Source organism: Castanea sativa, chromosome 5 (genome assembly GCF_040712315.1).
Source record: "Castanea sativa cultivar Marrone di Chiusa Pesio chromosome 5, ASM4071231v1".
NCBI lineage: Eukaryota > Viridiplantae > Streptophyta > Magnoliopsida > Fagales > Fagaceae > Castanea > Castanea sativa.
In genome coordinates, this window is record NC_134017.1 from 80,651,604 (window position 1) to 80,675,401 (window position 23,798).

General features: G+C 31.6%; 1 protein-coding gene and 1 pseudogene across 1 annotated transcript; both read right to left on the bottom strand.

Moving 5' to 3' along the window:
- Positions 1-7,771: 7,771 nt before the first annotated feature.
- On the bottom strand, positions 7,772-9,201 carry LOC142635917 (tyrosine decarboxylase-like; annotated as a pseudogene).
- Positions 9,202-12,173: 2,972 nt separating this feature from the next.
- On the bottom strand, positions 12,174-23,566 carry LOC142633724 (beta-amyrin synthase-like). The gene is made up of 18 exons (XM_075807970.1): positions 23,308-23,566; positions 22,721-22,942; positions 18,126-18,311; positions 17,819-17,908; positions 17,516-17,713; positions 17,237-17,321; positions 16,869-17,035; positions 16,335-16,526; positions 16,130-16,243; positions 15,918-16,037; positions 15,690-15,812; positions 15,502-15,600; positions 14,436-14,492; positions 14,126-14,316; positions 13,364-13,541; positions 13,084-13,164; positions 12,834-12,917; positions 12,174-12,536 (listed from the first exon to the last, which is right to left on the bottom strand). The coding sequence occupies exons 2-18, from the start codon at positions 22,919-22,921 to the stop codon at positions 12,414-12,416; spliced, it is 2,289 nt and encodes a 762-aa protein (XP_075664085.1). The 5' UTR covers positions 22,922-22,942; positions 23,308-23,566; the 3' UTR covers positions 12,174-12,413.
- Between the last annotated feature and the right edge of the window lie 232 nt (positions 23,567-23,798).

The window sequence follows — 23,798 nt, forward strand, 5'->3', positions numbered from 1 at the left end:
CTAAGAGAGAGAGGCGGAGAGCAAGAGTGAGAGAGAGAGAGGAAAGGTACGGATTAATTTTAGGGATTTGAGACTTTTGATTTGAGATTGTTTTGTGGGTAATTTTTTAGACTAGATTTGCATTTTATCCGGTTGATTTTTGATTTGTCTAGAGGTTAATGATGATTTTTTGGGGATAATTAATTTTGTTTAGACCGAAGAATTTTTTTGGGTACCGATGTTTACAAGAATATTCCAAATTTTTTGTTCTTTGGTCACAAGGATGTATTAGATTTTTTAGAGTTTCATCTTAAACTAAATTTTATTTTATTAATTTTTTTATACTACCCCTTTCTTTTTCAAAATTTTGGGGCCCCTTTTCCACTTGGGGGCCTTAGGCAATGGCCTAATTGGCCTAGTGGAAGGGCCAGCCTTGATTGTTAGATTTATTGTTCGTCATCATTGATTAGTATAGTGCTTGACGGCAAGATCAGTTGTGAAGTTCTTGAACCGGTGGAGTGCTAGACGGCTAAGAGCAAAAAAGTGAGAAGAGAATAGGGATTAGGGCTGTTAGATGTTGGTGAAATTGTTTGGTTACAAGTTTTTTCTATTTATGTGGGAATAGTGTGTATTTGTTGACATGATTTTAGAATGGCTGGTGTGGCATATAATTAGGTGTTGAGAAGGTATTAGTAATGCAATGTTACATAATACAAAGTGAAGTACGTTAGCTAAACATTGTTGTTAAAAATATTAGCTTCTGTTTGGGAAGCCAAATACTAAAAGTATTGTAGATAAAGGAAAAGTTAGTTGAAATAGTACGATGAAATCTATGAATAGTACCAAAAAGTGCAGTGAGCCACATAAATAGTAACAAAAATAAGTTGAATAGTAAAATAAACTGACACAAAATAAGCTATATAAACAGAGCTTTAGTGTGTAATCCCTTACAGATACACGAGTACATTTAAAAACTATCACAATTACATATATATGATTTAAAATCTAATTGGATCTAGACCCTTTGGTTTTTACACTTAATAATTCACTTGCCACAAAAATAAAATAAAATAAATTAGATGAGATCCATGTCACAAAATTGAACTCCAATTAAAATACATTTAGAATTTAATTTAATTTAGACTCTTTGATTTTTGACCTAATAATTCATTTGACACACAAAATTAAAAATTTGATGAAACACGTGGCGCAAATTAAACTCCAATTTAGAATTTAATTAAATTTTCTCTTAGCTTTGGCTATATGTATATATATGGTTGGGTTCAAGTTACACCTGGTATAACTATAAACAATATTACACCATTTAATATTTTTTAATTGGATGCGAATATTGACAAATCCACCGTTAGATTACATTATCTTCGTATATTCCCCATGCTTGCAAAATTTCAAGATGATCAAAAATTAATAGCTATGCCATTGATCAATTGTTAAAATTCAAGTTTTTGCAGTTTAACATAATGTATAAAAGATTAGTTTAGAAATCAAATAGTAGATAACAACTGATTGATATAAAAATTGACATACATGTTAAGAACATATTGAACATATAATTCAACGGTTGGATTTTCAAAATATTAATTTAATAACAAGTTATTTGGTGATATAACATTACTTAGAGTTAGATCAGGTGTAACTTGATTAGACCACATGACATCAAGGCCCATAACTCCACCAAATATTTCACCATAAGTATTTATCACCATTTTGTGTGTGGTTTGTTGACAAAGTGATTATGCCGTCTATTAATAGTGAACGTGTATATGCAACGATATCTTGTGTGTGGATATTCATAGTCATACATCCCTTTCTTGAAAACTGAGTTTGCATCGAACCACATAACATAGTTTGCATCCATATATATCTTGAAAACTAAGTTCAACGATTTGGTGAACTTAGTATTACTTTGCATCCGCATATATCCAGGGATATCCTGGTGGAATTATGCATGTGCGTAGCGGAAAAATAACGGATCTACTCCATTCATAAAAGTTAACATGTACTATATAAGTTTCAGAATTTAAGAACAAGAGAATGTACCGTGGAGCGGTTAATTTCAAAAATTGAAGATCAAAATCGCTTGGGAACACTTTCAATCTTCACTCCAATTCCACTAACACCCAAGATGTGTGGTCTCTCAATCAGTTCCAAAGAGAGAAATGTCAAAGTGTCTAACATTTCTTACATCATTTCGCAATAGTGTTCTTACAAAATTCTCTACAGAAAAATTCTGTATATTTCTCCTTTTGTGTCTAACCGATTATCTAATTGGGCTAGCCTTTTGGGCCTTTCCAATTGGGCTTAAGTGTGTGGCTTGGAGTAGGACCAAAAGGGACCAATAAGACACTAGCTCTAATGGGCCTTGGGCTTTTCTGTCAACTCTTGATAAGTCCAAAGTTACCATTAATTATATTTAATACCACTATATAAATATAATTGTACTCTAGGCCTTATCTATAAATTATATCCCAAGACTTTATTATATATGCAACCCCTTCATAAAATATTCGTAGTAACACAAAATCATGAATATAGACTACCACTTTATAAATTATTACATCTTATCATTGAGTACCCGGTTTAATCATTTAAAGTTATTCATTATACATTTATAAAATCTAATTTCATAAATATATACTTTAATAATTTCTTACCAAAGTGATTAGGCCTAACTCTCTGAATAACAATCCCATTAAACTTATCTCAATGGAATATTTTGTATCTCCTTTAAGAGACTATGAATTCCATCTTAAGAATATATGTTCTATCAATACTAAATGTGGTTGCCCAACATACTGAGATTTTGATCGTTATTCTAGATCTCACTCCTGATATAGCAAAGCAACTTACACCTCATGATCAAGTCCATTATTCTCTCAGGATTAAGAGTTCATGCAAATATAAGTCGTGAGTTTATTATTCATATGACAGTCGTTGGAAGAGTAATAAATCTCACACAGTCCAGTTCAATATGTTTTAATTCTTAAAACATATCAACATATCAACTAGAAATCTCCATTTCCATGATCAAGACAAATCATCTTAGTTGATATGATATAGTCTTCGCAGATGAAATGCTCAATTTTCATCACCGACTACGAACTACATTTTAAGTTTACAAGGAACTTGTGATTTACATCTTCTATGACTAAATCACATAAATCACATATAATACATCTCATGGACTTTATGATGATGTCCCAATATTCATGTTACTATTATTTTTAGATAATAATAAAACAATTTTATTAAACACAACATTAAGTCATACATAATGTCATAAATAATAACATACATAGCATCATACAATAGGATTTAAGGGCACTAATCCTAACATATCCCACCTTGAACTCCTTATTATTTTTGAGAAATTTGTAAGCCTTCGAATAATTTAAGGGTCATAACCTCCAATAGGGATATCTTTGTTTTTATTTTTATTTTTACTTTTTTGTGTCACCACTTTTTGTTAAGACATATGTGTTTCACTTGTTTATAACATATGTCATTCATTATTTATGTAATTGGCTAATCCTTTGTCAAAACGCACTTTACTTGTAATTGAGTAAATTTAGGATGAGGTTAATGCTTCAAGAAACAAGGTTTCAAGATCAAGTGTTAAAGCCATGAAAGTCTGTTCAAGAAATAAGTTAAGAAGTGCTCTTCATTAAAGCTCGACAGTTGGCTCGACAGCTGCATCTATCGAGCTTTAAGAAGCTGTTCTAGCCTCGAGGCTCGACAGCTGCTCGATAGCACCTTGACACCTGTAGCTGTCGAGATTTAAAAAAAACAGATTCCTAGTTCTGTTTTGATTCCAATCCGTGGATGTGTCTTTGGGCCTTCTTTTCTCCTAACTCTAGACATATAAAAGAATTATTTTAAGGGCCGTCAAAGTGTGGCAAGTTGCATAAGCATTTAGAATTCCTTGTTCATGCAAATTGTAACTTGAGACGAAATTCCTGCCCTAGTTCATCTTTCTTGTGAAGAAGTTGTTGTGTCTTTGCACTGTAGGGTTTTGTAACCAAGCATCTTCTTGATCTTCATTGTGTGGATGAATTGAAAAACTTTGCAGCCAACAAATCTTCTCTAGTTGGTGATTGAAGTCGCGTACTGGGATCCGCGCAATTGGTTAGTCACGTACTTGGGAGCCGTGCATCAAAAGGAGAAACTGTCACTACATAACAAGTCCAATTGGGTATTGGGGTAAGGGTTCAACTGTAGGTTGGTAAGGTACTTGGGATTCCTTTACTTGTAACCGCTTGTTGTGATAATAGTGGAGTTTCGGGAGTGGTGACCTTAAATTCACCCGATGGAATTTTTGTCGTGTTGGTTTTCCACATTCGTAAACAAATCACCGTGTTATTTATTTTCCGTTGCATACTTAGTTTAATTGGTGATTTGCTTGTACTACCACGCGTTTGCATGTTTATTTGATTAATTAATTGAACTTGGCTAATTAATCAACTTAATCCATCACAAGGGGTCAATACGTTTTTGGCCTATCACTTTTGAATTTGATACCATGTCATACTCGTACCATACTTGTAAAGGTCTATTATTTAATTTATTTTATTGTTTTATATGGGTTCTATCTAACTGTCTAGTATTTCGACTATTGGGAGATATTATTAATTAGTGACCCAATAACATTTTGGTAATCATCTATTTTTCTGCACATTATTAATTACAAGTCTATATTTTTCTGGTCCACTCTTCGAATCATATTTTCTCTATATATTTTCTTTGTCGGTAGACAATTACGTTTTATATTTGTAACAATTAATATGGCAAATTACAGTATATATTATTAGGTTGGATGGTCCTGAAATTGTTGACGTGATATATCGAAGAGTAATATTGTGTATACAACATATTTGACAACATTTTTCATACTAGTTGAATTGGTAATTTGGTAAATATTCACTAATTTTCATTTAGACCCAATGCGGTCTAATATATATATAACCATTCTAAAAAAATTCATCACTTTTTTACCAATTGATAATGTCTCTACAAGTAAGAGATTGGAATATTGCTCGTTTGGGCATAACTAGGAAAGGTATACGATGATAAATTTTTATTTAATCTAATGTAATCTTTAAAAAATGGAATTCAATAATCTTTTAAATCATGAAAATTAGTTATAATTAATTATGTACTAAATTTTGCAGCAACTTTCCCTTCGATATTTAAAGACAAAGAATCCATTAGAAAATCATCTTTCATTTTCTTTCGAAACCTAATCCTAGCTATAACATTCCTGATTAAAAATTCTTATTTTTGTGATTATAGAGAAAATTGAAAGAGTAAACACAAGTATAACTATTCTATAAAGAAAATAGCATGGATTAGAAAATTGAAAGTCACATTTCTTATCATTATATATTGTTTACTAAAATTTAAATAATGTTACCCAGTAAAAAATTTAGAAAATTAAAACAGAATAACTCCCTCTTTGAGTGTTAGGGATACACAATTTTTTGGGATCTTTTATTATATTTTATTTTACTTTTTATCTATGTATAGAATTGGGATAGGAATATTTGGTGTCCAATATTTTATAAATTAAAGATTAATAACCATATTAACAAATTCAAAGTGATTTAATATAAAAAAATAACGAGGATATATATAATACTAAATTGAGCATTTTTTTTTGAGGACCAAAAATTGAGCATTTCAATTTTTACATTTAGTCTATAACTAAGGGGATACAATAATTTATAATTAGAGATTGACAAATAGAACCTCAAAGCATGTATGAAGCACATGTGAGGAGGCTAGTATAATTTATTAAAGTGATATGTTTAGGTTGAAATTAAACCACACAAAAGTTTTTTACAACTTGCTAAGATGGCAAATTGTGAAATCTTTTATGTCCCTATGCTTCTTCCTTTTTAAAAAGAAAAAGAAAGCTGTATTAAAAAAAAAAGTTTTTCAATTAGGGTAACTTAGCACCGGTAATGAATTAATCACTTATCACAACGACACGTCTATTTTATCTGAATTCTTCAAATATTGAGTACGTACAATTAATGAATTCCCATATATTCATCTTACCATAACTATTTGATTGCTTCTGGGAAAATCATCTACCGACACTATTCTCAAAAAAAAAAAAAAAAAACTAATGTCACTATTTACACAAACTAGCATAACTATAGTTTACTTATTTTGAACTAATATAACCGATAATATGATAATCTAATACTCGTTCATGAATTATTGTGTGCCTAACTGGTGGATGGTGGCCCACTAATCTGTACAGAGAAGGTTACTATTGTATGCTCTACAATATTCATGGTTGAAGAATAAAATCATCAATGGAAAAGAATGAAAATATTTGGTCACCAGCACGATCTTTTATGAAAAGTAAAATCAAATTACTATCCTGTGTTCCAAGTATAATAATCCAGGTCTAGATTCTAGAACAGTGGAGATACTCTGGGCATGTCAAGAAAGAGCTAGGCAGTGGCTGAAAGCCTGAGATAGATGTGTTCAATGCTTCTTCTTCTTCTTTCTTTTCTTTCTTTTTTTTTTATTTTTTTATTTTTTATTTTTTGAGATAGACAAATACATCATCATGAGCCGAATTTCAGATCTGAAAATTTTGAAATCATAATTCTCTATAGATCGATCTTGTGTTGAGCTTCCCATTTAATCTCAATAGCGCACAGCTATTTGTCGAGCTTTAATAAAAAAAAAAAAAAAAATTTCACTTGTTTCTTGGATCAATCTTCACGTTTTTAATACTATTGTTTGATATGTATTAAACCCAACTTCGATCTACCCAATTTACAAATAAAGTGCATTTTATCAAATGATTAGTCAATTATATAAAAAAATATGACCATAACATGAAGTAAATATTGTTCTTGAAGATTATGTATAAGTTAAAGAAAAAAAATATAAAGATTTAAGAGGAAATTATGAAGGAATTATTATAGAAGAAGATCATGAAATCAAGAATAATATGGAGGAGATTAATGAAGATTCTAGTATACATAAAGATCTTGAAGTTGAGATAGTAGAGACCATTGAGGAAGAAATTATAGAGGAAGTTGTCTACGATCTCGGTGAAATCAAGTTAGATGATTGCAATATTCAAACTCCTATTATTATAGTGGAAGACATTGAAACAAAGTTTATTGATTTTATTGGGGTGGAAATATTTGATTTGATTATTGACTCTTATTTGGTGAATATTGTCAATTGCATGAAGATCAAGGTACAAGAAGTTGAAGTTGCTCAATTAATGAGTTTCAAGTTTGGCAAGAAAATAAGAAAGATGAATTATTCAAAGTATTTGTTCTCTTGGCATGGAGGATTTTAAATTTCAAAGATGAACACGGGGACGAGTTTGTTTCAAGTGAAGGGGTCTGAAGTAGGACAGAATATACTGAAAACTCACTTAGTGATAAATCCCTTGTGATAATATAGACCCCAAATACAAAAATCCACTAATTGGCCTAACTTGTACACAATCAAATATGATACGAAATAAGTGTAGCAAGCATGCACAATTAAAACAAGTACTCTAAGCCATATTTAATCACAACACAACAATAATTAAAAGCAAAGAGTAAGGGATAGAGAGAAGCACACACAAAATAACATTGAGACATGTTATCAAAGAGGAAACTGAAGAACTTGGCAAAAAACCTCTCCACTGCCATCCAAGTAGAAAATGATTCACAAGAAAATCAGTTGGAGTACATGAATAGCAAAAGACTCTCCAAGCAAACCCAATGTGACTAGTGCCAATACCTTTACACTAGTTTTTGCTGAGTAAAGCATTTGAATGCTCTTGAATAACCTTCCAAGCCCTAATCACATGTCTTTCCTCTGTCAGAGTTGCACCTATAGCACACCGTATAATGTATGCTCCATCAACCATGGTAGAAGACATGTACACATTTCCTGACCCAATGATCGACTCTAGCAGCTTCTTGTTTCATTTGCACATTCTACTTGATTAGCCACATTGTTATCATTTGGCCATGGCAAAACCCTAAAGCAAACCAGAGCAAAGTTTCTTGGTGCAACAACTTCAAACCTACTATCATTTCTTAGAAGCTTTTCAAAAAGTTTTGCCATTTTGACAAGGCTTCTTAGGAAGTTCCTAAGTTTAGCCACGCCATAGCTTCTTAGCACAAGCCATAGTGTCATGGCTCGGAATCTTCTACTCAAGGTTATTTGCAAGTGTTTGTAGTCCATCACTAGTTTTGAATCTGTGGCCTTGTTTCTCAAAATCTCTGGATTTGTTGAGAGAGATTTTATCAAGGCACTTGGATCCTTCACCCAAAGGTAGCAACAATCTAGAGTTGTGAGGAACCATTTATGTGCATTCAAAGTAAACGAGTTTGCACCCTCAATCCCATCAATGAAATGACGAAACTCTGGGCAAATGCAAGCACTCCCAGCATATGCAGCATCGACATGAACCCATATGTTAAAATCTTTGGCTACTTCGCACAATGGCCCTATCAGATCAATAGCATCTGTTGAGGTTGTCCCAACTGTGGCACATAGAAATAATGGGACTAGCCCGGCTTTAACATCTGCATGAACTGCATCTCTTAGAGAGTTTGGGCATAGCCTAAATGAATTTGACTTCATAGTTTTGCTGGCTCGGAAGTTCTTTGTGTGGATTCCAGCAATTTGAACTGCCTTTTGTAGTGCACTATGTGTTTGGTCAAACCCATAGACCACCAACTTTTCCATCTTCTCACTCCCATATCGGTTTAGCATTTGATCCCTCGCTGCAGCTAGTGTACACAGAATGGCTTCACAAGTAGTCCCTTGTAATACACCTCCACCATTACCTTTGAAAAGGAAAGACTTTGGTAGCATAAGCATTTCTCCAAGCCAATATATGACAATACATTCTAGCTCAGTTGCAGCTGGTGATGACATCCAATTGAATCCGACTACATTAAAGCCAGTGCTTAGAATTTCAACAAGAAAACCTGCAGTGCTACCACTTGAAGGGAAGTAGGCAAAGTAATTAGGACTTTACAAGTGTGTAATACCAGGTATAATATATTTTTGTATATCTTGGAGGATGGTTTCAATTGATTCAAGATAATAGGGTGCTGATTCTGGCAAGAGTTTTTTAAGGTAACCTGGCTCAACTTGGCTTAGGACTTTGTAACTCTCTATATTTTGATAGTAATCAGCAATGAAGTCTATCGTTATGTTCATGAAACTTGAGGCTCCTCATATTGATTGTTTTGATTGGTGCTTTGCCAAGCTAAAAGACGCTCTATAATAAAGCTGAAAAATCTGTGTAGAACCAAAGGACTATGCTTTGGTTGTGTGAGATATAATGAATGTGTAAAGTTGTGATATACAACTATTTTGTATTGGCTTTAATTCTGTGCCAAATTTGATTGTAATTTTATTCAATCATATAGCCTATTTTTATGTGGGATTTCATTGTATGGGTTGTGTGTGAGAGGGAGTGTGAAGGCTCAAGTTCTCATTGAAGACTAAGTGGATTTCATGAGAAGTCTTCCTGCAAAGTGAGCCATGTACAGAGCACATGACTGGAATGCGAAGAGTCATGACAGCTGGTTTTTGTGAGTAACTCGCAGGTAAGGCCTTCTTGCGGAATACCCGTGAAACATTCTGTTTTGCTATTTTGGTATATTTGCTCCACCATGTCTTCACCCACACCATATATTCCATCATTACTCACATATTATAAGGAGTGCTTTTCAAAAAGAAAACGCTAGATATTACCCTAGAGAGTTAGAGATTGTTATACCTACAATCCTCTACATAATTATTTGTGGTTTTCCTCAACTCCTATCTCTCCATATCCAAATCCTCGAGAGGTTGATAACCCAAAAATTTATCACACCCATTCTGAGTGTAAAGTGAGGTTTTGGAGCTACTGGGAAGTATTGGAAGAAGCCATTTGTTTGGTGGATGCAATCAGGCTGAATTACATGATCCAAAGAGTTAGAGAAGACAATGCTTCGTCAAATTAGTTGGTAGCAGGAGCTTGAAGGGTTCAAGTACATGGAGTAGACTAGGCTTGGAGGGTCTTTTGTTATTCGTGTACTCCAACTTATTCTCTAGTGGATCAATTTACTGCTTGGAGGGCAGCAAAGAGATTTTTCGCCGAGTTCTTTGATTTCCTCTTCGATTACACATTTCAGTGTTATTTTGTATTTGCATCCTTCTTCCCTACTCTTTTAACTTTCATTTTATTGTTGATATTTGATGAATATGGCTTAGTGTAGTTTTATTGTTTGTTCACTCGCATTTACTCTATTCCACACTTAATTTAAGTTAGAACAAAATCAATCAAGTCGTAATTTTTTGATTTGGGGGTCTAAACAGCTCCTGTGTTTTTACACATTTTCGAGCTTTCAGAAAGGAAAAAAGGGATTATAAAGAACAGAGAGAAGCAATTACTTCATTATATATATACACTGAAATTGCTATCATATTTATTAGAACCTAACAACATAGGACCTTAGATAGTTCCATATCAATCGATTCCGTCCATTTGACAAATCATCTACATAATTAAAAAATTTTCTACGTCCAGCCCATGTGAATGCTCAATTAATGAGCATAAGAAAAGTTGTGATAACAGTAACAAGATTTGACACACAGAGACAAAGTCAAGTTAGAGAGAGAAATTAAATAAAAATGAGAGAGTGAAGTGTTGTCGCCTTTGAGATAGATAATTAAAGTGTGAGAGCAAAGAAAATTTAAGGCTATGAGACATACACAAATTTTTCTTTTTTATTGTAATTGATTTGATAAACTTAAGAATTATTGTAATTGATTTGATAATAGTGAAATTTTTTAGAGTTTATCTCTTGGTTTTTCCCTTCAAGGAGAGAAAAGGGTTTTCCATTTAAATATTTGTATTCTTATATGTAATGTCTATTTTGGATTGATAATTTTTTGTGATAATATTATTTGGGATCTAACAAAATTTCCATTATTATTCATAACAAATAAATTAGTAGGATATGATTAAAACAGCATTACTTCTTCTTCTTCTTCTTTTTTGAGGGAAAAAATAACATTACTTCTTTGAAATCACCAGTGACACAACTTTAATTAACATCAATTATAACACTTTATCTTTAAAAAATGCAAAAAATATTTGTAATGATAGTTAAAATATATATATTACAAGAGAGAAGGCAATCGCCAATTTTTTTCATAAACACCCAAATATTAATCAGATTCAGCATTCTAAAATCATTCATTACACCATTGACGTCAAGGGCTATAAGACTACCAATTTCCCACCACAAGTATATTACCATTCTTTGTGGGAGGTTTTTAGTGTTGAAAAGTGAATCCTTGGACAGGAGCAATGTCTATTTCACTAGAAAATCTTGTATACGCAAGGATATATAATCTATGTGAGACTAACATGTGGGCTTATTTCCAGATTTGATTTTTGGCCCATGCTTATGTATTTGGGTAGGGTTTCTTTTCTTACAATCCTAAACATATATAAGGCTTATTTTAAAGGCCATCACATAAGAGAATACAAGGAGAACATATACAAAAGGTGTCTGATGCCTTATTCTCTTTGAAATAAGCTACTGCGTTTTTATGCCTTAGGGTTTTGTAACCAGGTACTTCTTGATCTTCATTGTTGACAAAGTGAAGAACTTTGCAGCCAACATTCTTCTTCCTCAAGTTGGTGCGTGAGTCACGTACTGAGATTCGTGCAAAGAAGTTAGTTATGTACGGGGATCCTTACATCAAAAGGGTGGTGTTCATTTATTGAAGAGTTCAAAAGTTCTGAAGCGGTAGAAAGTTTCTGCTATAAGTTCATCTACGTGGATTGTAAAGTTTAGGGACAAAAGTTTTGTACTAGATCTGAAACTTCTCTTTACTATAGTGAATTGCTTTTCGAGAAGGTTTTCTCCCAGATTTTTTACTGTGAAACTTGTTTGTTTCATTGGGTTTTTAGGGTCATCATATTTTGTCTTATTTAATTTTCCGTTGTGCATGATATTGACATGATATTGATCTTTGTTTGTTTTAACAAGTTTTATACATAATAAATCTAATTAACAACTTGGATTTAAAACTTGTTAATTCTATCAACCGGGGTCTAAATTCCCATCATATCTGTCCAATTAATTTTTAAAACTTTTGTGCGGAGTGACTTCCATTCATAATGCTCAGTGTGGAAACCGAGATGAATATTTCATCATCACAATTATTGAATGCTTCTGTGTGTAAGTACGAGTTACATGCTAATACAATATGATATTGTAAGCCTTACTCTCTTTTATTTAGGTGGCCATTATAAACTTCTATGCAAACACTAATAGCTGCTAAAGAAAGATAAAGTACCAGTGGGTAAGACAAAAAACTATATGGTACATAATGGTAAAATAATTAAGAACTCGCTACAGCACTCTTAGTTATATAGTTTTGGATGGCAATGGAACATGCTTGCGGTATTCTCCGAGAGCCCACATTGGGAAAACATTTCTATATAATGCATAGTGCAACATGCAGTTCTTCAAGTAGACTCCTGTGGTTTCCTGCCACAACAAAGTAATTAATGATTAATTAGAATTATTGGAAGTAAAATTTAAGCAAAGTATAGTACGTCATATTATTTTACATTCTTTTCCCCCTTTTTAAAAAAAATAAAAATAGGAAGTGATAGCTTTATCAGTTGTGTTGCAAGTTTCAAACTACTATAAACTTTATTAGTCAAGGGAAGAACTATGTTCCATAATGGAAGAATGATATCGATACTCTTGTCAGTTTTCATATTTCTAATTAGTATCATTTTCCTTCTATTTGTTATTTGAAGTTATGTTAAACAATGATACCTGTTGAGGAAAATCTCCATTTTCCAATTGGTTATTGATTATCAACTTCGCTGCGCAATGAAGAGGTGTCGGGTCTCTTTCAGCCTATTACAAGTAAAATTTTATTCTTATAATTATTCAAGAAAAGCATATGATAATGCGATACACACACACACACACACACATATATGTGTGTGTGTGTGTGTGTGTGTGTGTGTGTGTGCGTGTGTGTGTGTGTGTGCAATGATAATTTTTTAAACCATAAACTAACCTGTTTGGCATGAATAAGACCCATCATTGCCCATGAAGTTTGTACCAAATTTGATCGATTTCCTTCAACAGGTATATATATCTATAACCAAGCATAGAGAATTTGTTATTTTAATTTTGATCAAAGAATCTCATTAAAACAAGAATAGATATAAATTTCTTTAAATTGACTCATTGATCTACAAAAACTTAATTGAACCAAATTGATGTAATTAAATAAATTAAATATGAAAACATAAAGAATTTAGAGACTTAAAGCAAAATCCATGGTTAAAAACTACCTTTTCTGGGCATGAAAGATGGCTCTCCGACCAGCCACCGTCATCTTTTTGTGTTCTAAGTAAAAACTTTACGGCTCTACGTATAGCAGAACAATTGTCATAAGTCTTGCCCACTGCTACTAATGCTCCAAGGGCAAACCATGTACCATACATAAAACAAATTCCCCAATTTCCATACCTACCACAAAGAGTCATCATGTAACTAATTTGTGATTAATTTCCATACATACGTGGCAAATGAAGCAAACTGTTCGCTTGATAGATGCTAATGTGACTAAGAGAATAACAATATTAAAAAAAATGTATTTAATTTTTTTAAATGCAACATCAGCATTTAAATAAATAAAAAATAACAAAAAAAATTAATTCTCAATTTTAATTTAAACCGAAAAAATTAAAAAAAAATTAAAAACAACTAAAAAAACTTTTTCTACTTTAAAGATTGATAATGACACAACTTCCCAAGACCCTACCATAGAATAGATACAAAGAACTACCATTATATTCATGTTCCCCATTGCAAATAGCCTAGTAGTAATTTTTTTTTCTTTTGCTGAGGTTGTCAATTTTCTTTTAAAGATCTAACACTCAGTGAAAGCATGTCTCAGTATAGCTAATCAAATCAAACAAATTTCCACCATGGAACTTCTAATTTTATTTTCGAATGGCCCGTAGGGACCAAAATGAGAATTGCCCTAATATGTGGGGACCAAAAGTGTGTTTACGCCTAATAATATCTAGTAAATTAGTACATGAACGTACCAAGAACCATCAGGCATTTGTATGTCTAAAATGTATTGGACTGCTTTTTGAATGGAATTCTCAATCTCCTTTTTCCTGTGCTCGGGGTGCAACTTCCTAAACAAAAGTAAAGCTTGGATTGATGATGCAGTGCACTCAACATACTCGTGCTCAACAACAATACCCTCGAAGAATTCCGTGGGATTAAGCCACTAGAAGGGAAAAAAAAGTCATAAATTTTCCGCTGATATATGATAATTAAGAGTGAATATATCTGCATAAATTTTCAAATGAACAATTTAACGGCAGTTCAAAATGTTAAGGTACTAACTTCTAACCACTCTTGAGCTCCTGCAGGCTCCCAAGCCGATAAACCTCCATTCTTACTCTGCATTATTGACACGAGAGTAATGATTAAATATGTAAAGAAACAAGCCACCAAAAAAAAAAAAAGAGCAAAACAAAGAAACATTAACAAAGTTGCTTCAGAGTTAGTTCAAAAGATGATGAAAAGATGATGAGGGTGTGTGTATATATATACGGTTGGGTCAAATTATACCTAGTGTAATTTTAAATAATGTTATACCACTCGGTATTTTTTAATTAGATAAGAATTTTGACAAATCCACCGTTAGATTATTTTATCTTTGTATATTTTGCATACTTGCAAAATTTTAAGGTGATAAAAGATTAAAAGTTATTCCATAAATCAATTATTTAAATTCAAGTTTTTATAGTTTAAAATAATCTATAAAGGATGAGTTTATGGAAAGTATGATAAATAATATCCAATTGACATGAAAATTTGTATGAATGTTAAGAACATATAGAATATGTAATTCAGTGGTGAGATTTTCAAAATTTGAATTCTATAACAAGTTATTAGGTGGTGTAACATTATTTAGAGTTATACTAGATGTAACTTGAACTCAACTCATATACATATATAGTATATATTGGAAATGGTAAACAATTTTTTGTTTTTTAAGAAGAATATTCTTAGATCAAATCTCTCTAGATTTGAACAAGTAATTTTCAGCATTTTTAGATCCACCTATAATAATGGTAGCTTTTATTTACGCCTACACATGCAAAATAAGCAAACAGAAATATACAACTATATGTTAGACTAATGGTTAGATGATTAGTTAACCAATTCAGGATTGTTTGAAATTTTAGGAAGAGTGATAGTTTATAATGATATTATAGCAATTAGACTATAACTCTCATTAATTTAACAAGTTAAAAGTCTTGGTTGATACTTATTAAATCTTGGTCCATTTATGAGGGAAATGTGTTAGCAATAATGGTAAAATCAATTAAATTCGTCTCTTCCCAAGGGCATACGTCTTTGCTACAAGTGGTAATTAATCATTATTGGAAAAGTTAATTCTCACCTGTAAATAAAGTAAGATATTAACAGCATCAAACAACTGCTTAGGCTCCATTTTCTCACCAACAATTTCAGGTGGCATCATTGAAAAAAGCAAGCAGCACTGTAAAGTAAAGGAGAATTTGGTCACACGATGATTATGGACAAGTAGCAACAGTAGAATTTGAAGAAGCATTAAACTGAGTTATTTACCTTCAAACATTCTGCAGTGCAATCAGAAACTTGTAACCCATGATCTTGATCAGAGAAAGTCCATGATCCTTTAGAAATGTGCCGATGCATTTTTCTAAAGTCTCCAACAGGATTGTTCCTAACCTTTACATTGTTTAAGGGGAATACAATAACTCCAAATGATATATTGACAATGACTTTCCTGAGCAAAAATGTAGACTTTTATGATTTAAGAATTGAAAATCAAACCTGGGATCTTTTTATGAACTCGTGCCCTTTCGCCAATACCGGTCCAATTTCATCAATGAGATCACTAGCTAAAAGAGCTTGAATACTAAAACCCGTATCCCACGATTGACTACCAAAACTCTACACACAAATTGCATATATCAAAGTTAGCAATTCATGAAAATGGATAGGTAAAAAGTTCTGCAATTGTTTTGCATAAAATGTGTACTAACATGTGCCTTGATTCCATCTTCAGCGACCCATATGTATTCTTTCACCCTAGCAAGATGCTTCTTATAAGCATCCCCATCTGGATCTTCAACCCAACAAGCAAGCATACACATCGACTGTTCAATGCAAACGGTATTAGGAGGAATATTATATAGCCCAAATTAACCATGTCTATAGCTTTTCTAGAGCATTGTAGAATCACATTACCTTTTCCACAACCCCAATGGTAATGTATCTAGTGATTTCATCTTCATAGTGAATGAGCTTCATTGCTGCTTTAAGAGCTTTTTCTCTAACCAATTTGTTTAAAGGCCAACGAGTGAGAATAGGCTCAGTTAATATGTATAGGCTATCCCAAAGTAGATCTTGTATCAAAGGATGTGGATAGTAGATATCCTCCTGTAGTAATTGATTTCCAAAATCAATGCATTAGGCAAAAAAAAAAAAAAAAAACACTCAATTGATGCATTGAAAGATGTATTTAAAAGACTATATGGTAAATGTCATTCCACAATTATCAACCATGAAAATTGTTGGAATATTGACGAGTGAGTGACGTGATTATCTAAGTATTAAATTTCTAGATTGGATGCTAATGACAAGATTGAGTGATTAATATAATATAACTGGGTCCAAACCTAAAGGCTTAACTTTTGGGCAATGTTATGTCCTTATACATCATATTAACTCTTCAATTGAAGTCTTCTTATGGTGTTATCTACTCATCAAATGTAAACTCACCTTTGCGCATTGGTGACGTGCTTTGGTCCAATTAACTTCACTGTAAGGTTGAGTGTAAAGTTCCTCCCTTAATTGAAGAATAAGAGGTGTGATTGGCCCAACAAACCTTCTCCCATATAAGTATGAAAAAGGCAAGTACACCAACCGACAATAGATCCACATTTTAGCTGCATTTTGGGCACCACAAAATTGATATGTTATTAATAGAATTTGGTGCATTAAAAAGAATGTTAAACCTCTATAGTGACAAAGGCATCAAAGAAATGAACTAACTCTATTAAACATCAACTTAACTGATTTTAGATAGGTTCCACATGCAATAATGATTTAAAATACTTAATGAAGAAGTAATCATATATTGTATAAACCTGGATACATGGGAACATATGGAGGAAGAAGCCAAAATTCCGGAGGCATTGGGTTGGCTCCAGCCCATTCAAACACACCAAGTATCTACAGTTTACAGGACATTGCATATTAGTGTTAATTATCAACAGAAAGTCATCATGCATGGTGAGTACTTGAAACCAAATATGTTCATTTCTCAAATTGTGAAATAAATATGATTATATTTTAATTAAAAATATAAAATATTTTGAGTATTTAACTCTAATTTGATGTGAATCTTCACAAATAAATAGTCATACCGAAAGCCAGGACTTTCCCCAAGAAGATATGTGTGTCGCACCACCACGATCAAGGACCCATTTTCTTGCTCTTGCACAAGCATTGTCCTGACCACCATCAGGTCCTTCCCCAAGTATTCGCATACAAATGTAGCTGAGAATTGTGCAAAACATGATGCTGTGCCCTCCTATGTAAAATCCCCATCCACCATCTTCATTCTGAAAACAAAAAACAGAAAATGAAAGTGAATGTGAATGTGAAAAATTTTGCAAAATCTATTCTTATTGATTAAATAAACATTTTAAACTTTCAAGAATATATACCTGATGATTGTATATGTAACGAAGAATTTCTTTCTTATACTCAGCTGGGAATACAGTATTAAGATGTCCTGTAATGTAAAAACATAATACCTGCATTTTTTGGATCAAATACAAGAAAAATAGCAGTTATATCAGGCTGAAAGCCAAAATAGTTCACTAGCAAGGATGTTATTTGGAACAATTTCATTGTTCACAGTCAACTCAAACTTAGAAGATATCCTGGAGGTTTTTATGTACTTGACAAATTATAATGATAATAAATTAATAATAATATTGAAAACTTAATAATGATAATGATGCAACTCACAAAAGGAGGAAGGAAAAACAATGGGCCAGCATTTTCAGCAGGCCAATGGCCATCACAAGACTGCAAGGCAGTATAGAAATGGACAGCCCTCCTCAATGTAATTGTGGCCTTTTCGTATGTGATTTCCTCTCCATCCTCAATCTTAACTGGGGGAATTGTATGTTTGAAGCTTTTCTCCCTCAAAAACTGCAACCATTTCAATAATTCCTATGTCATTAGCCAAAAAAATTCCTAAGGCGTTAAAACTTCAAAATACATATGTGTGAACAATAGCATCCCTATAAATACCATAGAATTTCATTTCACAAAATTAAAAACCAAAACAACTTTTATAAATTTGTGCACTATATTATACTAGAATTTTAGTTTGATGAACATCGATCAATAATATCGTTTAACTAATCCAAGTGGCCACTAGAAGTTACTTTGAGTATTGGTTGTTGTTGGCTTTTTCTTCTTATTTTTTACTTTCATTTTTCATTTTTTGGTGTAAATACAATGAAATGAAAGTTGTTAGAATTGAGAATCAATTTTCTATATATAGGCAAGCATAAGTGTATTGTACAAGTAATACGTTTACAAGTAAAGTATATTGGACCTAGAGTCCATTGGGCTTGTATACTAATAGCCCCTCGCAAACTCAAAGTAAGGATAAGAAACATTAAGTGTGAAAACTAGATCACAAAAGCATCTTATGGGATGAGATTTAGTATAGATGCCTACAAGCTGATCTTGACAAGTGAGAAAATTTAGCTGTAATACCATGTTAAAATTGATATTCAAAATTTAGATATAAGAGTATTTTACAAGTAATATGTATGTAGTTTAAGTAAAGTTCATGGGGCCAATAGTCCGTTGGGCTTCTACACTACCAAAAATAAATCTCAAATCCAATTAAACATTTGATTTTGATTTGGTTGTTAACAAATTTTTCTTTTATCATTTTAGGTTCTTTTAAAAAATTTTAAGTAGAATTATACTTGAACTAAAATAAACAAGTCAACAACATGCACATGTAACAATTATACATTTATATGCCCATGCAATGCAAAGATAATGTCGGTTATATGGTTATTGGTGAAAGAGTGATTCTAGTGATACAAAAAATTTTACTATATAGTTTTACAAAGGGGTAATTTCACTCCCTTGCTTTAATGTTAGGGGAAATAACACTCCATCCCAAACTTGAAGGAAAAAATCATTTTTCCCTCCTTGACATCCGATTGAACAAACTTTGTTAAATTAATATTAAATATATTGTGCACTAACTTACCATTTGCTGGTAAATTTCTAAAATTATTTTATTTAATTATTTTTAATTTTTAATTAATTATTTTAAAATATTAAGTGTGAACTTTTCTTATTAATTTTTTTTTTCTTTTTTCAATGGGTTATGTAGAGATTTTTCATTGCAAGTATTTTGGTATTTAATAATTTTTTCGTTTATTCTAAATTTATCAGATTTATTTTTACTAACAATGGCTAAATTTTTGTAAAGAGATTCTTATAAAAATTTAGAATATTTCATTACTAATATAAACAAAAAGGGAGGTGTTAATTTCTTTAAACCTCAAGTGAAGGGAGTGTAATTCCCCCTATTACTAATAACTTATAAATGACGATAGCTTGGATTCGTTTGATTTTGACCCAATGGGTTATGTAGAGATTTTGCATTGCAAGTATTTTGGTGTTTAATAATTTTTCCGTTTATTCTAAATTTATCAGATTTATTTTTACTAACAATGGCTAAATTTTTGTAAAGAGATTCTTATAAAAATTTAGAATATTTCATTACTAATATAAACAAAAAGAGAGGTGTTAATTTCTTTAAACCTCAAGTGAGGAAAGTGTAATTACCGTTATTACTAATAACTTATATATGACGATAGATTGGATTCGTTTGATTTTGACCCAATCGGATATGAGTAAGAAACTTATCATACTAAAGCCAGTTATTATATCTATAACCCTAACCTGATTTTTTTATTGGTCAACGTAACTCAATATAACTTGTATTCATTTTCATTAAAAAAGAGGCTTTAACAAACATTCTAACCTCTCTTTGTTTGAATTTCTTTCAATTTAAATAAAATAAAAAAGAAAAGTACCCAATGACTTTAATAATACTTAAATCCTTAAGTTTGTAGTTTGGTAATTAATTCTCATAACCTACTAGTCAAATAATTTCACAAAAATAATAAATAAATAAAATACCTATGCATGGTATACATAAAATAAAAAATAAAGTCAAATCACCTATAAAATAACTAACTTTGCATTTGGATTACCTTTTTGCTGAAATTTTATTTGCATATTTGTTGAAAGATGGTAAAAGTTCACTTGTAATTCAAAAAATTGAGGTAATAAAAAGTTGAACACAAACATATAAGTTTATAAAAAAAATTCAAAAAAGCAAATTCAAACTCATGCTTAAATATATAGATCTTTAATAATAGAATATCACATGTCAAGTAAAGAAAAGTCAATTATAAAGCAATATATATATATATATATATATATATATATATATATATATATATATAATTAACTTACTATTAACTACTCAAATTTGGTTGTAGATCTAATCCAATGCTGAAAATATTCATATTTGAGAATTGGACATTAAGTTTTATTATTACTTTCAGTGATCTGTGATATAAAAAATTTAATATAATTTCAATACACAAACATATATTGAAAATATATCAATAAAAAATATAAATTTAAAATTTTATAATAAGACTTTGTGAACGTGCGGGTTCGGTTGGATCAAAATTGGGTACAAATAATTTTTGTTTTGAGAAACGCGCAAACACACACACATATATATAGGTGAAGGGGATAAGATAAGGAAATATGGTACAGATAATAAGTAAAGGTAAATAAAGAAATCATTCTTGAAAAGTATAATTCGATTTTCTATTGGTTGTGTGTGTGGGGGGCTAAAAGAGTCTTTTCCTTTTATGCTTTCTGAATAGTGTATTTTGAATTTTTATTACACCATTTTTTTTTTTAGAATCATTATTACACCATTTCGGATACTCTAATCCTATAAAAGTTCAAGTGTTAAACTATTGGATTCTATTCAATACAAAAAACAACTATTGGATGGCATTATATATTTATTTATTGCATTAATGGCATCCTAGATTCCTAGTAGAATGAGTCAACAATCAACACCAACAAAATATTGAAGGTTAGGTAAGACTTTCTCCATTTTTTTTTTAAACAAAAATTCAGTTAAACAAAATAATGATAATAATTACATATGCAACCAATTACACAGTTTCTTTCCTTTTCTTTTTTTTTTTCCGAGTAGTGGTTTTATGTGCAAATAATGTTGCATTAACTATGATTTGTCACCTTAAACATTGTGAAAGAAGTAAAAAAAGAGTTAAGAAGAATTTGCTCTATAAATCACTAGAGTTTATATGTTAGCGTAATTAATTCCTCAAGTTTTAAGTAGGCATTATTAGTCCTTCAAGTTAAACTATATATGTTCTTTTGTTAACTGATGGGTTAGTGGTATTGCATTCATGGTTGATGGAATAGTGACCTAACATATTTTTTTTAAGGGAAATGTTAACCATACATTGGTTTAAGAATTATTTTTAGAAACACTTTATTAGAAAAATGATAAAATAATAAATATTGTTGACAAAATTTTATATTTCACACGAAAGTGGTGTCAAAACTTTCATATTATGGTTTATTAACCATTTTTCTAAGTGCATCTATTTAATATGACTTTTTTTTTTAATTATATGGTATTTTTCTAAGAAAAAATTACGAATATTATTTTACACTTCAAAAACCCATTAATGTCAAAATACTTGATCGTGTAAGTAACGGATAATACCAAATCAAACATGATTAGAGCTCTTTTTTCCAATCACTTACATGGCAATTTATAAGACTATCAATATCTATGTGTGTTATTTAAACAAGTCACTTGACTCAATAAAAACATTATGTAACTAAAACTATAATAGATGACCTTTTTAATTACCACATCATGGGTTGAAGCAAGATACTTAAAGAATTTGTTAAAATTGTTGTATTGTGTAAGATTGTTGTTGAATGAAACAAAGACAACTCATATCATTATTTAAAGGGTCATATCAAAGGGTGGCAGGGACGAAGCCATTCTTTGGCTTTAGAGAGCACTGCCCCCCTAAAATTTGAAAATATATATACACATGCACACACATACACACACACACAGGTACTAATTTAGCAATTTGATTCAATAAATTTACACTTACCCACCCTTATAAATAGCAAACTCCAAAAAAAAACCCAATAACAGGTACCAACACTTTCACCAATACCATAGTTACAAAATTTAGCTCAATCTACTTATTAGAAAAATATTGAAATTTACAAGTACAGATTTTAGCAAATTTTTCTTTAAAATTGGGTTTCACGACACTATTTAATATTTAAAAATTATTTTATTATAGTATTTTTAATTTTCAATTTTTAACATTAAGCAGTATCCAAACAAAACATTAAAATTAGGAAAGAAATTCTTATGAACACGTGATATTAATGTTTTGACCATGCATGACCGAAAAATCATTAGTTTAAGGTACCTGCATTCGCCAGAGAAGATCACCGCAAGCCGGGAATTGACGTCGATTTTTGTGGAAATTTTGACGAGCCTCTTCAACCTCAGCTCGCTCTTCTGGTGTACCAGCCTCCGGGTCAAACTCCCATGTTTGTCTTCCCGCAAAGTTATTTGTACTAAAAAGGTACGGATAATTTTTGCCCTCTCCTATCTTCAGCTTCCACATTCTTTCTTAGTTAATTTGAATCTGCATGTGCAAAGCTCTATTTTAGTGATGATAACGACACCACTCTCTTCTCTTCTCTTCTCTTCTCTTTTGCTTCTAACTATTAGAGTCTGTGATAGTAAATAATCATGTATATATATATATAAAGATACAATGAACATCATTTCAGCAAAGAAGATTAGAGTCTGTGATAGACAAACAACATACGAAAAAAGATCTAGAAATTTACCATTTAGATGACGAATACCAGAAAACACTTATGTGATCCCATATATTTCACTGTAAACATGTTAGAATACGAGAGAGAGAGAGAGAGAGAGAGAGAGAGAGCTACCTTTATGAAATATATGGTACTCAAAACTAGTACTGTTGTGTTAAGAACTTACCACCAATATAGATTTGGCTATGGAGAGAAACAAATGGAGATTTGTGGGTTTGCAAGGCCTTAAACTTGAGAATAATTTTTGATCTTCAACAGGCTGAAACTCGCCTAATATAGAAAAATCTACACTAATTAAGTATTAGAGAGTGCCCTAGTGACAAAGGTTTATTACTCTAATTTCTTTTGGTTGGGTCAGCCGGATATATACTTGTTCAGTACTGCTAGGATGTCCACAAACTAGTTAAGGCTAGTGGGACAACATTGAAGGAACTGAATCCAAGACTGTGACTTATAACCAATGCTTGAGTGAGCACTCGTCCTCTAGCATTGATTCCTCGGCAAGTACTATGGTCCACGACTGAAACGTACCCCTTAGGCTTTGAGAGAGTGAGAGAGATGGCATACCTAGCTAAGTGATCGTGGGATGCAAATTTTTATAAAGAAATTACAATAACTTCTGTTAAGAACTTCCCACCAAAGTCAGAATATGGCTAC